Below are 15,526 nucleotides of genomic sequence, written 5' to 3'. Positions count from 1 at the left end.
GACTAAGCTGGCCTGTATAAGTAAATTACACTTTTAACATACAGTCATTGGACTGGCTGATAATATTTTGTTTTAAGCAACAACATATTAAAACAATGAAAAGGTCATCACATACTTCAGGAGAAACAAATACCTTCCTCAAGACTTTTAGGAAGGAAGTCCTTGTTAGATACAGAGTTCATCTTTTAAAAGAATACTAGCTCCACATGACTGCAGGTGCTGTCTGGCATTGCTGTATACAACACTGTAAGCTGAAAATACTTTAAATGAGTCTCTCTTTGCTACTGAGGCAATTCCCCACTTCTAAGCCTGATAGTAATAAAGTCAGCAGAGACCAAGAAGATAAGATATCTTTACACGATGTAGAATATATTGGTACAGGTCTTGTAAGATGTGAAACAAGTACCAGATGCAAACAATGACCTGTGTGATTAAGGGGCTGTAGTCAAGCCCATTGTTAAAGTGGGCCTATATCATATGAGCAAATCGCACAAATTGCGAACGCTCATAATATCGAATGCACCGGACCTCGAAATGCTTTTTCTGAGATGGCAGTACAGTGAAGAATGGGATATTTACTATTTCCTCACTGTAGTGCAATCGCGGAGTTGGAATATACATTTTGCGGGTGGTGTAAATAGGAAGTTTGAGGTCTGGTACGTTCGATATTATGAGCATTCCTAATTTGTGCGATTCGCTCATATGATATATAGACCTGTTAAAGTAGCTGATTGTCTTGGTCACTTCATTTTTCACAGGCTACAGAAAAAAGGGTGAATGTCTAGCCTAGTTGGGATCTGATGCCGAAAATCAAGACGTCAGCAATTATTCTGCAGTAAAGATACTATTGGAATTCACCTGTTCAACAAAGGATAAATAAATAAATAAAAATACATAAATATCTGCAAAACAAACAGCACCAAAATTATCCATTCTAAAGACATAAACCTTGCCTGTGATATAAATAGGACCTGCTGGAGATACAGGTATATACGCAGAGACTACCCCTTCTCTGGAACAGGCTCCCCATCCATGTGAAGCAGAAATCCTCCCTGACACAATTCAAGTTTAACTTGGACAGTTGGATGGGGAAAATGAAATTCATCCCAGGTTTGGCACCCATGTCTCTAATGGACACAGATAGCTTGTAAATGGTTAATTTATCAGGCCTCTGCTTACACTTATAAAGGGTATCAGAACTTGTCAGATATTTGGAATGCATGGCTAGGCTTAAAAAGGCCCTAGTGGTTGTAAGCCTAGTAAACAGCTATGAAACTATGAACCAATACATGCGAGGGGCATTTGCAACCAACAACTACAGGTAAGTACTGCATTTTATAAAAAAAAACACTTTTGACTTTAAAATAGGTTGATGTTGAAATGTAATTGCTGTGTGAAAATACGGAATTTGTTTACAGTTGTGGCCCACCCATTCCACATTTGCTGCTCATTTCCTACCTAACAGATAAGGTTGTATTTCCTGCCAAACAATATTCCACTTTGCCCTCTCAGAAGGGTATGTCCCTTGTATTCATGAAATGTGCTACACTTTTTGATTTCATAGGTTCCTGTAGATGGTCAGTCCACGTCTCAATAGTTCTGTCTATGAAACCTATTTCTTTAGGTCCCCTCTCAGCTGCCCTCTCTTTAAATTGCACCCATTTTTTCCTACATAGACACGTCTCCAGAATGTGCTGCCTTCCTTGTTCTTTTGATTCATCTGAAGTACATTAATCAACAGCAGCACAGAGACTATCTTATGAAACAGCATGCATGTCCAGATATTGAATACATAACCCTGCAAAGCATTTAAATAGCAGTTTTATTAAAACAAAAACCTAACTCTTTGTCACTATTCTTCTCAATTAACTTTTTCTGTTCTCCATTTATTATCCTTTGTATTTCTTGTTTTACTTGCTCCACAGCTTTAAAACCTGTAACCTTTCAACCAGAACAGATATTTCGAACTAAGTGCTATATTGTTATATTTTAGACCTTGGACAAAGCTGAAAACAGTCCTCAGAACAGCCCGTTTTGTGTGTTTTCTGTAGGTTTTCTGCAGCATCACATAAACAAACACATGAGTGCTGGTCTCAGAACTGAATCCTGTGATACACTGCTTATAGCACTTCTTTTCCCTACTTTGGTGTCTGCTGTCATCCCATTATATTCTGTGGCCTGTTGCCCAGGAAGTCTGAAGTTGAAAGTTTCATCCTGAATGTTACTCACTGGTAAATTAACTTACATATTAATTTTTAGTGTGAGGCTTTGTCACAGTTCTTGCTAAACTCTTAGTTTGCCCCATTCACAGTCTTTCATTCTTTATTACATTTGGAGCCCACACCACCATGGATGCCATATTGCACTGACTTATAACATTGTAGCTCTTTTGAATATTTTTCAAGCATATCTGTACATTTTGTTGCTTTCATTGTATATAACCTACAATACCAGATTGCAAACTGCTTCAAGCATGAGAAACAGAATATAAAATAAATTATTTCTAATTCATACTGAAGCAGAAAGAAATAATATGAAATCTTTGTTCATCTTTAATGAGATTGCCATTGTCAGGCAGCTTATTGCTTCAGTGCATATGCTTACTTTATTACATCCTCTGTAGGCTAATTATTATGTTTTCTGTAATGGTATGAATTATCAAGTAACTGTGTCATAAAACTTCTCCTCCTGGCATTACTCATTACAGAGATAATAAAACAGCACATTATAGTTTAGCTAAATGAAACATTAGATTATTTTCTACTGAAATTTGTAAACAGGGCTTATGAAAGTCTTGAAACCTATTGTAAAGCGTGATATAGATTCATTTATACATATGTATACAAACACACACACACACACACACACACACACACACACACACACACACACACACACACACACACACACACACACACATTCATAATATAATTTGTTCTTGTTTCTTGAATTTGGTGGGCAGTGAATGTATATCTTCATGTGTACACAGTACTTTTTGTCAGAACTATGACATCATAATTCTTAAATAATTTAGGATTGTACTTACTCCTCCTGAGAATTTCTCTGCACTCAGGCTTAATTGCAGGTGCATTTGGCTTTGACAGTACATTAGAAAGAACATCCACTATACATCGAGTCACCTGAGAATGAAGACAAGGGCTTTCAGCATGCATAATAAATTAATAATGATGAAAACAAAGATATCAAACTGTTGACAATAAAACAAGTAATATATCATGTTATAAGAGTTACTCATTTTCTGTGTAGATTTTAATTAAATTTGTATAAACATATCATTTTCTCTTTTGGATGTCTACATAAATGCAAGTGATGACCAGTATCAAATGATATTTCTTAGAGGACAAATGTACTTAATATAAAATTATAACAGTAGTAATGCAAATGGAGATACAAGTTGAAAACGTACCACTTCCTCTTTGTATTCATCTCTTCCCACTGGTACAGGACTGCCAGCTGTGAAAATACACAATAGTACAGTTACTTTGAAAATTACTGAAATTTCACAATTAATAATGCACACTGTTTTTGACTCTTCAAATAATGTACAGTGTTCTAATGTATATACTTGTAAAATACAGTAGTGATTTCCTTAGCTGCCTAAGAGTGCTGCCAAAGGTCATCTGTGATTAAATTCTCCAAAATGGATGCAAGTGAGTCAGGCCACAAAGAAATATTAAGCTTCTCAGCCAGTAAACTCAGATCTTACAGGCTGGTAGAACTGTGGAATGTAGGCTTGCATTACTTATTTTATGATACACCATTCGCATTCCTTTCTACATAACCTTAGGAGGTGCCTGTGAGGGCTGCATGACTGAGTATATATTCCTTTCAGACTTTATCAGTGTTATTTTGTGTGTCAGACCACTGTTGTCTGTTTGCTGAATGCATGCAAGGTGACCTCTGAGTTTTATGTTTCATAATGTATATCTATCAACCTCTTAGCACAACAAGTCTGGACAAAGCAAAGCTATTGGCAAGACAAATGCCCAAAAATAGGACAGATTTTAAATATTGCTCTTATAAACTTATAACGTTGCTAAAATAATAGATTTTGTGTTGCCATGCATTTTCTGAAGGATATGAAATCTGAAACTCAAATGTCTGTCATTATTTAGTTATGTTAATTCCATGTGATTGGCCAGAAAACCACAAATCTTATAAGGAACAAGCCAAAAATATGAAGGAAAAATCTGGATCTGGACATTTTCTGAAAGTCTGGACAGCTGATATGTAAAGTGTGGATTTTCTATATTTGATACATACATCACTCTTATAAGACAGTCTATTTATTGCTGTGAAATGTGGGTCTAGCCCTATTGTCCTACACAAAATGCTTCAACAAGAACATGGGTTCCTGAATTCCTATCCTGCGATAATACAATGTTGTCATTATGTACCTATGTATTACTGTATAATGACACTAAGGGAGAAATACAAGTGAAGAGTTAGCATCCTTATTTATTTGTACTTCTAGAAATGGTGCCCTCCGTAAAGCTGTATTGTGTGTCTTCTATGTCTTTCTGCTCTACTGTGCATTACTGTTGCTTACTTGTCAATCAAGCTGTTTTCTGTATGCTCTTATCTGATATCTCATTTTTCTTTGCAGGATAGTTTTATGGTTCCTGTTAACATTGCCAGGATCTGACCATAACACCTTGCTGATTTTGCTGTTTAGTTTCAATAATAATTCAGCATCTGTTTCTTCTTTTTCCTACATAATGATTTGTCATTTATTATTGTGAAACTGTGGCCTACATCTCCCTAGGGATAGCATGCTTATGCCTCTCCTGTACTTCTTTGCAAACTTCTACTTTTTTCACTCCCAGCTTCTCAGAATGGAGGTTGTCAACTAACTAATCTTTCTGGGAAAAATGTGAAATTTTATACTAAACTTTTTCTTGTCAGTCTGCTCTGATTGACTGGACCAGGGTGGGGAGGAGGGGATGGGAAGGCGGACATAGAAAGTCACGCACTCCCTTTTGACTAGGAGGACTGTTGAAGGCCGATTCCTTTTTTCTTGAAGTTTTCTTGTTATTTCTTTTTATATTCCTATTTTCCTGATGTTTGTTGCCCTGGTGACAGAAAATGTTTCTTTTTTCAAGCACCTTTATTGAATTATCATTTGTGACATAGGCAAATTTACATTGATATAAAAGTAATCAAACTATATTAACATAAATATTATATTTCACATATATTGCTATGTATCATATAACCTAAGCAATATTACATAAATTATTCAATTCCTGCCTTTTTTAAACAAGACACATCTTTATTAAACTGTCACATACTACATCGACAATCATACATTTCTGTAAATGAAAACAAACCACACTGACACAATTCTAGTTGCACGCATTTTATATCACAAACCATACTGACACACTCCCAGTTGCAAACATTATATAATCTACCCAATCTTTCTCACTCAAACATTACATAGCTCATTTATGTCCTGCCATCTTGTAAACCTCATTCCTCCCTTGCATGTAGTTCCCACAATTCCCATTTTTTCCTATGTAGTTTGCTCCTACCCTTTTCTAAAGATCTCAGTTCCAGTTGTTTTATCTCTTTTACTATATTCATTACTTCCAGTATAGTTGGTTTAGATTTTAATTTCCATTTTCTAGTAATTGTTTTTTGGCAGCCACCATTATTAGACAAAGCAAGGGCTTACCATGTCTAGGCAATTCCGATTCTGTAGCACAGGTCAGAAAAATCATCTCCCTCATCAGGCCAATCTGCCCACCCAGCATCTCTGACAGTGCATTTTGCAGGGAATCCCTAAAGTCCGTCAACTCACCACACTCCCAGAAAATATGTTCCCAATTATCTCTTTCTTCCCCTTTACACCTCCAACATTTGCTGTCTGCCTGAGGAAAATTTCTCTGGAGTCTATTTGGGGTATAAAAATATCTATGTAAGCATTTCCAGGCAAAATTCCGAAATCTTCTAGATTTTGTTGCATATTTGGGAGACATACATATATCCTCCCATTGTTTCTTTGTGAATTGCCTTTCCAATCCTTTCTAACCTCCTCTAATTGATTTGTATAATTAGCATGCAATATTTGATATGCTCTACTAATTATTCCTTTTTTAATGGCAGCTTCTGTTCTAGATTCTATTAAAAAATCTACCAGTGCTGCTCTTTGGTTTAGAACCTCCCCATTTCTTTCTCTTTGCCTATACTCTGATATCAATCCCTGATAGGGAAGACAATTTCTAACCTGCAGTCCAAATAAATTCTTGGTGTCTTCCCATTACATCATCTTTCCCTCTTTAGTTATTTGGTCCCAATACCTTGGTTCCTTTGCCAGTTTTCTCCAATAAATTCCAGCCTCCTCTTGCCCATTGTCTGTATCGATAATTGCAGTCATCCCTATTGGCAGAATCTCCTTTCTCCATTCCAGTGTTGCTTTACTTCTTAGAATACTTTCTGCTACTTTATGGATTTAATATTCTGTGTGATTATTGTTATTCTCCTTAAATGTCTGCATTCAAAATCCCAGCCTGTCCTTTTATCTTGAGCTTCCCCTGTTTCATCATCATCTCGCTCCACTCTGAATTATAGTTTTCTGATTGTGCTATGTATAGGAGTCTTAACTGTGTAGCTCTGAAATACCCCTTCAAATTGGGTAATCCCAATCTGCCTTGTTCTACTGGAAGAATCAGCTTATACCATGTGACTCTTGCCATCTTCCCTTCCCAAATAAAGTCTTTCAGCTTTTTATTAATTGCTACCCACAAGTTCTCCTCTAGTTGATAAAAATATGCCTGACTTGTATATAAGACTAATGGGACTAAAACATTTTAACTGTTTGTATCTTACTATCCATTCCCATATAACAAAGCTTCCATTTTCTCAGTTTTTTTTTATCTTTTGTTTAGTCTCTTCCTACATATCCTTAGCTGCCACACTAGAATCATTTTTAATCCATAGTCTTAAATACTTAATTTTATCATGTCCCTATAAATATGGGTATTCCTGGACCAGTTCATGGTTGGGTACATATTTACCGCTATTGCCTTTGTTTTAACTTCATTAATTTTGTATCCTGAAAACATCTGAAACTGTCTCAAAATGTTCCACAACACCGTAATGTCTTTTTCTGGTTTTGTCAGGTATAAAATAATATCATCTGCAAATAAAACCAGTTTTTCTTGCCTACCATACCAATTTTATCCTTGAATTTCTGAGTCCTTTATTTTCTATACTAGTGATTCTAAATATAATTCAAATAGTAAAGGGGAAATAGGATACCGCTACCTGGTCTCTCTGCTCAAGCTGAAATTATCAGAGAGGACCCCACCCACTTTAATTTTCACCTCCAATCCCTCATATATCCTCCTAATCAACCTTATATTTTTTTTTCAAGAAATTCAAATGCTTCCATTGCCCTGTTCATAAAGTCCCAACTTACTCTGTCAAATGCTTTCTCTGCATCAAGACCCACCATCAACAATGGTATTTTCTTACATTTTGCTTCCCTCTGGATCATCAGTGTTCTGTTAATGTTGTCAAATGTTTGCCCCTCCTCCACAAAACCACATTGATCCATATTTATCAGTTTTGGCATTACTTTTGCCATTCTTTTAGCCATTATAGACATGAATGCTTTACAACCATCATTTAGTATTGAAATTGGCCTGAATGAAGGTATTACAGCTAGCACTGCTTTCTTCCAGGACAGAAGTAATTTTCCTCCTCTTAAGATACTGTTAAACAAACACTTTTCAGATCTTTATCAGTTTTTTTTCCTCCTAGCTTCCAAACTTCCACAGGAATACCATCTATTCCTGGGGACTTTCCTGTAGATTGGTTATATATCACATTTTTTTATCTTATCTCCTCCTATGTTAACTGTTAGTAATTGAGTCTCATCTACATCTAACCTTGGCGTATTTAATTCTTCCATAAACATTTCCATTTGTATCTTTTCTTGATTTTCACATTTCTCTGTTTTATAGAGACTCTCATAGAATCTCTGAAATATTTCTAATACCTCTACAGAATCTCTTGTTACATTCCTTGTTATAGGCTCCATAAGTCTGGTGATAACCCTTTCTACTTTCTGTTGCCTGAGTCTTTACTTTAATATTTATCAGTACCTCTAAAGAATTCTTGTTACTTATTAACCATAGCTCCCTTTCTTTTATCCCACTCCCTAGCTTTATTTTCAGAAGAAATTTCTATCCTCTGTAACAGCTTCTGAATAATCTCCACTACCCATTCCTTAAATTCCTCTATTTTCAACAGATAGGTGGGAAAGTGCTAATTGCTCATTTTTATTTCATTACTCTGTTCTTTTATTTTAGCTATTATAGGCGCATGATCTGAAATAGTTATTGGGTGAGTATCAAGACCTTCAATTACATGCACATGTTCCTGTAAAATGTAAATTCTGACTAGCCTACCTGAGATTTATTTCTTGGGGAATAATACGTACCTTCACTCCAAACTCCTATTACTGAATGCACATCTTCCATGCCAAATATTTTCATATATTTCTTCAAAAATATACCATCCTTTGTTATATTTTCCCTTCTGGGACCCCCATAAACATCTTCATTGCTGCAAATCAAATTCTAGTCGCCACCTGTAGGTAATATTCCTTACCGAAAACAAATTATTTCTCCCAGAATTTTCTTAAGCTCCATTATAGCAATTTTAGGTGGAATGTAAATACATGCCAGTGTAATCCTCCTGCCTTCCCAGTAGCCCCTTAACACTATACAGCTGCCATTATTATCTTTTTTATCCTATTCTATCACTATTGAAGCTTCTCTTGCAATTAATATAAGTTCTCCTCTTTTCCTTTGCCCAGGTATTCCATCGAATAACCATCTTGAAAACCTTTCTTTATCATATTCACATGTTGCACTCTACATTCTTAAATATAGTTCACTACTCTTTCTTGTTTATATTTATCTGTGAGGCCATTCACATTTAAATACATTAAAAAAAGCATCATTGTATTAAAAAGTTATTATTCCCACCTTTTATATATAACACCATTTTTGTTAAATGTCTAGTTCCAGATTTTGTTTTACATGCATACAATGTTTGGCAAGTTGAACTTATTATACAGTTGTTTCTTGCCATATCTATTTGGGTCTATATCACATCTTATAAAACTTTTTGTTTTGTCGAAAGCCCTCAAAAAATACTGAACAGACCCCCAACACCCCCTAAAACCTATTTCCTTAATACTAACACACAAAACTATGTACACCTTCAAATATTGAAGTTTTATCCTTCTAATAGGAACAAAGACCCAAACTGGCAGCCACACTCACACATTTTAGTTAACCTAAAAGAAAGGTTATCCAGGCTAAGATGCATGATGCAGCTTGTACTTCTACTAAGTGTTGAGTGGTTTTGTCTTGTCTTTCTAACTTTCACAGATGGGAAAACCCCTGAATGTTTTCAGAGAACATTAACTACCTTGGGAAAGCCCCTGAATGCTTTCAGAGAACATTATCTCCTACCCAATTTCTCTTTGGCTTCCTTTCCCCAGCCAATCATTTTCCACCAGACTGTAACCAGTTTCTCTTTAGCAGATTGTCTCCATGGAGGCATGAGAATCAGGCAGCCAGTTTCTCTTTATCAGATTGTTTCCATTGAAACATGAAGACCAGTTACAGAATTGTTACTGAGCATACATGTATTTGCCAAAAAACACTCATGATATTCAATATTCTTATTCATTTACTTGCTCTCTCTTAAAACTTTTTACTAAATCAGTCTAAGGTCTTTAATCCAGTCATTCCCCCATGCAAGAATGAGAAAAAGCACATTCATTTTTCTTTTATCATGCTTTTAACCAGGCTTTTTTAAATTGCAGTGCCTACAATTCTTAAAACTGAACAAGAAAAAAAGAGATAAAAATGGAGAAAGAAAAAAAATCACCCATTTACAATCCTCAGTACACTAGCAAATAACTAAGAAATGTACTTTATAACATGTAAAGAAAACCACATGCCACAAAATTGTTACTATTTAATAAACAAATCTTAATTTACAGTTAACTTTCTTCCTCCTTTTCCACTCCCCAAAAGCACTTTTCCAAACATTAATGACATGAAGTAGGGCATATGTTTTAGAGTCTCCCACAACAACAAATTCTGAAAAAGTCCAATATTTCCAGATTTTTCTTATTCTGTCATATTTCACAAATATAATTATTGCATTGTAATCCCATATTAAGTTTTTGGCTTGATTGCTGTTCATCTCCAAAATCTTACCTCTGCTTCATTTCCAATGTAGTCTCAATTCTTCTAGTCAACTCTCATGCTCCCTTCCTTTTCTCCATTTTCCACTGAAAAATTTGAAAAGGTTTCACAAGTACAGTCCCACTGTGGTCTTTATTACCAGAAGATTAAGAAGCAGAATCTCCTGTTTCACTGCTTACTTTTTGTTGGACAAACTTTTGTATTTTTCTCCTTAGCATGTATTTCATCAAAAAATGATTTTGCGCCTCCAAGGAAGAATACCTTGAAGACAACTGGGTACAGCAGTTTGAATCTCATACTGCATCTCAACATTCCTTGAATAGTGGAATAAATTTGCTCCTCTTCTGTCTGATATACAATGAATAATCATTCTCCACAAACACTCTGCTGACTCCCACTTTTAGTACTTTGTCCTTCTCCCACACTTTTGTCAGAATCAACTCAGTCTGCTGGTAGGATTGTATCTTTACTATTAAAGGTCTGGGTTGCTTTCTTATAGCAAGGTTCAGAGCACACACATGATGTGCCCTTTCAACTAACAATTCTTGCTGTGTAAAACCAGTCCAGTTGTTTTTTTGTGCTTTCATAAAATGAATGAAGTCTGCTCCTTCCACTTCTCTGGTATAGTTGAAAATTTCAGGTTTTCCCTACATGCTCTCTCCTCTAATTCTATTATTTTTTTAAACATCTTTTCCTGAGCAGTCTCATATTCAGCCAGCCTTTTCTTCATTTAAACCTCTGATTTTGTAGCTTTATCATTGCACCTGAATGTCTGTTTAAAGCTTCTTCCATTTTCTCCAGCCTTATATTGTTTGTGTTGATATCCTACATCAGTGTTTTGTTTATTTTAACCAAGTCTGTATGCAGTTGTCTTATATCCTCCTGTTGGTTATTGGAAGTCATGTCTGAAGGTTGCATTGTTTTTTGTTGAACAGCTGCAGAACGTTCCCCAATTAGTGCTTCTTCCTTACTTTTTTGTAGCTGATTGTTTTCCAGGTCTTCTGTATTTCTTTATTCCTGGCATCCAGACAGTGCACTTTATAGCCAGTTACTGAAATTTACCCATAAACACAAGTCTACTGGCCTTCTCTGTTAAGTTTCTATTTTCACACTGGGAGAGCTAGAAATAAGCTATTACTCAATGTGCAGCCATCTTGAAAGTCCTGTGTCATAAAATGTTGTTGTTCTCCTTGGATTAGATTGCCAGTTCTTTCTAACTGCTTTAGGTTCATAGGTTCATAGGTAGGTACCAGGCTATTGGCTCTAAGGCCTATATAAGCCTAGCCAAATGGTACCCTGGCTTTGCCACCAAAAATTATTTTCCTGTGCCCCTGTCAAGCAGAGCCACAGAAGTGATCCCAGGGGTGAATTTCTTATCTCCCTTCCAATCATCAAGATTTTTCTTGAAGAGTGCTAATGAGGAGCTTTGTTTGATATAGATAGGTAGTTTGTTCTAGAGTATGGGAAGTCTCTGGGACAGGAATCTATCCCTCCAGCATATTCTGTTTATTGTGATGACAAGGTTTAGGTCCATAGAGCATGTAGCTTGGAGGGATTGGGATTTGTTTACATGGAGCATGTCCAACTACTCTGGGTTTGACATAGCTTTGTATGTTAGACAGAGATCACCTCTGAGTAGGCGATATGTGACACAGTAAAGCTGGAGTTTTTTGAGACGGTCTGTGTAGGGCATCTGTTTGAGTCCAGTAATACTCTTTGTGAGATATTTCTCTGGCCTTTCCAGTTGTTGTAGATGTCTTGTGAGGTACATACCAAAGGGGGTGTTGTACTCTATAATGGGTCTAATGAGTGATGAGTAGAGGGGAACAATGACCTCTTTTTTCCTGGATGAGAAACCTTTTGTGATGAGGTGTGCCACGTAAAAGGATTTCCTGACTACTGTGATGATGTGATTATCAAAGGAGAGACTACTGTCCACCTGTGTCCCAAGGTCTCTTATCACACTTTCAGTGTTAAGTAGGCTACCGCCTATGTGGTAGTTCATGGGTACAGAGTTTTTACCGAAAGGGATGACAATGCACTTTTTGGCATTGAGCTTGAGGCTATGGCTTTGACACCAGGCATCTGCCTCAGTGAGGACCTTTTGTAGGATGTCCACATCATTAGGAGTTTTGATTATGGCTCCTAGTTTGCAGTCATCTGTGAACTTTGTTAGCCAAAGACCTTCTGTGTTAGCCTGTACTTCAGAGAAGTAGATACCAAACAATAGAGGACCTAAGATTGAACCCTGTGGTACTCCACGTGTCACTAGTCTGAAGTTGGATTTAGATTCTGCTACTTTCACAGTGTGGGTTCTGTCAGTGAGCCAGTTGGCAACCCATCTTGTGACATAAGGATTTATACCTAGTTTAGTGAGTTTGTCTATAATTTCAGAGTGGGGGATGGTGTTGAAAGCCTTGGCAAGATCTAGATATGCTGTGTGTACCACCTTACCCTCATCTACAGCTTTGGTGACTGCTTCAAAGGCTTGATTGCTGTTCATCTCCAAAATCTTACCTCTGCTTCATTTCCAATGTAGTCTCAATTCTTCTAGTCAACTCTAATGCTCCCTTCCTTTTCTCCATTTTCCACTGAAAATTTTGAAAAAGTTTCACAAGTACAGTCCCACTGTGGTCTTTATTACCAGAAGATTAAGAAGCAGAATCTCCTGTTTCACTGCTTACTTTTTGTTGGACAAACTTTTGTATTTTTCTCCTTAGCATGTATTTCATCAAAAAATGATTTTGTGCCTCCAGGGAAGAATACCTTGAAGACAACTGGGTACAGCAGTTTGAATCTCATACTGCATCTCAACATTCCTTGAATAGTGGAATAAATTTGCTCCTTTCTGTCTGATATACAATGAATAATCATTCTCCACAAACACTCTGCTGACTCCCACTTTTAGTACCTTGTCCTTCTCCCACACTTTTGTCAGAATCAACTCAGTCTGCTGGTAGGATTGTATCTTTACTATTAAAGGTCTGGGTTGCTTTCTTATAGCAAGGTTTGGAGCACACACATGATGTGCCCTTTCAACTAACAATTCTTGCTGTGTAAAACCAGTCCAGTTGTTTTTTTTGTGCTTTCATAAAATGAATGAAGTCTGCTCCTTCCAATTCTCTGGTATAGTTGAAAATCTCAGGTTTTCCCTACATGCTCTCTCCTCTAATTCTATTATTTTTTTAAACATCTTTTCCTGAGCAGTCTCATATTCAGCCAGCCTTTTCTTCATTTAAACCTCTGATTTTGTAGCTTTATCATTGCACCTGAATGTCTGTTTAAAGCTTCTTCCATTTTCTCCAGCCTTATATTGTTTGTGTTGATATCCTACATCAGTATTTTGTTTATTTTAACCAGGTCTGTATGCAGTTGTCTTATATCCTCCTGTTGGTTATTGGAAGTCATGTCTGAAGGTTGCATTGTTTTTTGTTGAACAGCTGCAGAACGTTCCCCAATTAGTGCTTCTTCCTTACTTTTTTATAGCTGATTGTTTTCCAGGTCTTCTGTATTTCTTTATTCCTGGCATCCAGACAGTGCACTTTATAGCCAGTTACTGAAATTTACCCATAAACACAAGTCTACTGGCCTTCTCTGTTAAGTTTCTATTTTCACACTGGGAGAGCTAGAAATAAGCTATTACTCAATGTGCAGCCATCTTGAAAGTCCTGTGTCATAAAATGTTGTTGTTCTCCTTGGATTAGATTGCCAGTTCTTTCTAACTGCTTTAGGTTCATAGGTTCATAGGTAGGTACCAGGCTACTGGCTCTAAGGCCTATATAAGCCTAGCCAAATGGTACCCTGGCTTTTGCCACCCAAAAAAATTATTTTCCTGTGCCCCTGTCAAGCAGAGCCACAGAAGTGATCCCAGGGGTGAATTTCTTATCTCCCTTCCAATCATCAAGATTTTTCTTGAAGAGTGCTAATGAGGAGCTTTGTTTGATATAGATAGGTAGTTTGTTCTAGAGTATGGGAAGTCTCTGGGACAGGAATCTATCCCTCCAGCATATTCTGTTTATTGTGATGACAAGGTTTAGGTCCATAGAGCATGTAGCTTGGAGGGATTGGGATTTGTTTACATGGAGCATGTCCAACTGCTCTGGGTTTGACATAGCTTTGTATGTTAGGCAGAGATCACCTCTGAGTAGGCGATATGTGACACAGTAAAGCTGGAGTTTTTTGAGACGGTCTGTGTAGGGCATCTGTTTGAGTCCAGTAATATTCTTTGTGAGGTATTTCTCTGGCCTTTCCAGTTGTTGTAGATGTCTTGTGAGGTACATACCAAAGGGGGTGTTGTACTCTATAATGGGTCTAATGAGTGATGAGTAGAGGGGAACAATGACCTTTTTTTTCCTGGATGAGAAACCTTTTGTGATGAGGTGTGCCACGTAGAAGGATTTCCTGACTACTGTGATGATGTGATTATCAAAGGAGAGACTACTGTCCACCTGTGTCCCAAGGTCTCTTATCACACTTTCAGTGTTAAGTAGGCTACCACCTATGTGGTAGTTCATGGGTACAGAGTTTTTACCAAAAGGGATGACAATGCACTTTTTGGCATTGAGCTTGAGGCTATGGCTTTGACACCAGGCATCTGCCTCAGTGAGGACCTTTTGTAGGATGTCCACATCATTAGGAGTTTTGATTATGGCTCCTAGTTTGCAGTCATCTGTGAACTTTGTTAGCCAAAGACCTTCTGTGTTAGCCTGTACTTCAGAGAAGTAGATACCAAACAATAGAGGACCTAGGATTGAACCCTGTGGTACTCCACGTGTCACTAATCTGAAGTTGGATTTAGAGTCTGCTACTTTCACAGTGTGGGTTCTGTCAGTGAGCCAGTTGGCAACCCATCTTGTGACATAAGGATTTATACCTAGTTTAGTGAGTTTGTCTATAATTTCAGAGTGGGGGATGGTGTTGAAAGCCTTGGCAAGATCTAGATATGCTGTGTGTACCACCTTACCCTCATCTACAGCTTTGGTGACTGCTTCAAAGATGTCTATCAGGTTTAGGAGACATGATCTGCTTTTTACAAACCTGAACTGGGTAGGGTCCAGAGTTAGGAGATTACTAATGTCATTGTTTATAAGTTCCATGATGATACACTCCATAGCCTTGCAGACCAGGCTCATCAGGCTAATTTGGCGGTAGTGCCTGGGGTCCGTGGTGACTCTCACTTTGTGGAGTGGGATAACCATTGCTGTGTGCCATTCATTAGGCACAAAGCCTGAGGTGAGGCTATGATTCAACATGGTACTTAGGTGGGGTGC

The 15,526-nt window shown here is 37.2% G+C and overlaps 1 protein-coding gene across 1 annotated transcript in view; it reads right to left on the bottom strand.

Moving 5' to 3' along the window:
* Positions 1-15,526, bottom strand: part of CHGB (chromogranin B) — a 404,164-nt gene that overhangs the window by 323,290 nt on the left and 65,348 nt on the right. The window contains exons 2-3 of the mRNA XM_044056428.1: positions 3,428-3,474; positions 3,047-3,140 (exon numbers count right to left, since the gene is read on the bottom strand). Coding sequence (XP_043912363.1) covers positions 3,047-3,140; positions 3,428-3,474 — 141 coding nt within the window. The remainder of the gene's footprint in view (positions 1-3,046; positions 3,141-3,427; positions 3,475-15,526) is intronic.

Source organism: Protopterus annectens, chromosome 1.part2, assembly GCF_019279795.1.
Source record: "Protopterus annectens isolate FY-2018-M chromosome 1.part2, PAN1.0, whole genome shotgun sequence".
NCBI lineage: Eukaryota > Metazoa > Chordata > Ceratodontiformes > Protopteridae > Protopterus > Protopterus annectens.
This window is presented reverse-complemented; position numbering and strand designations above follow the sequence as displayed.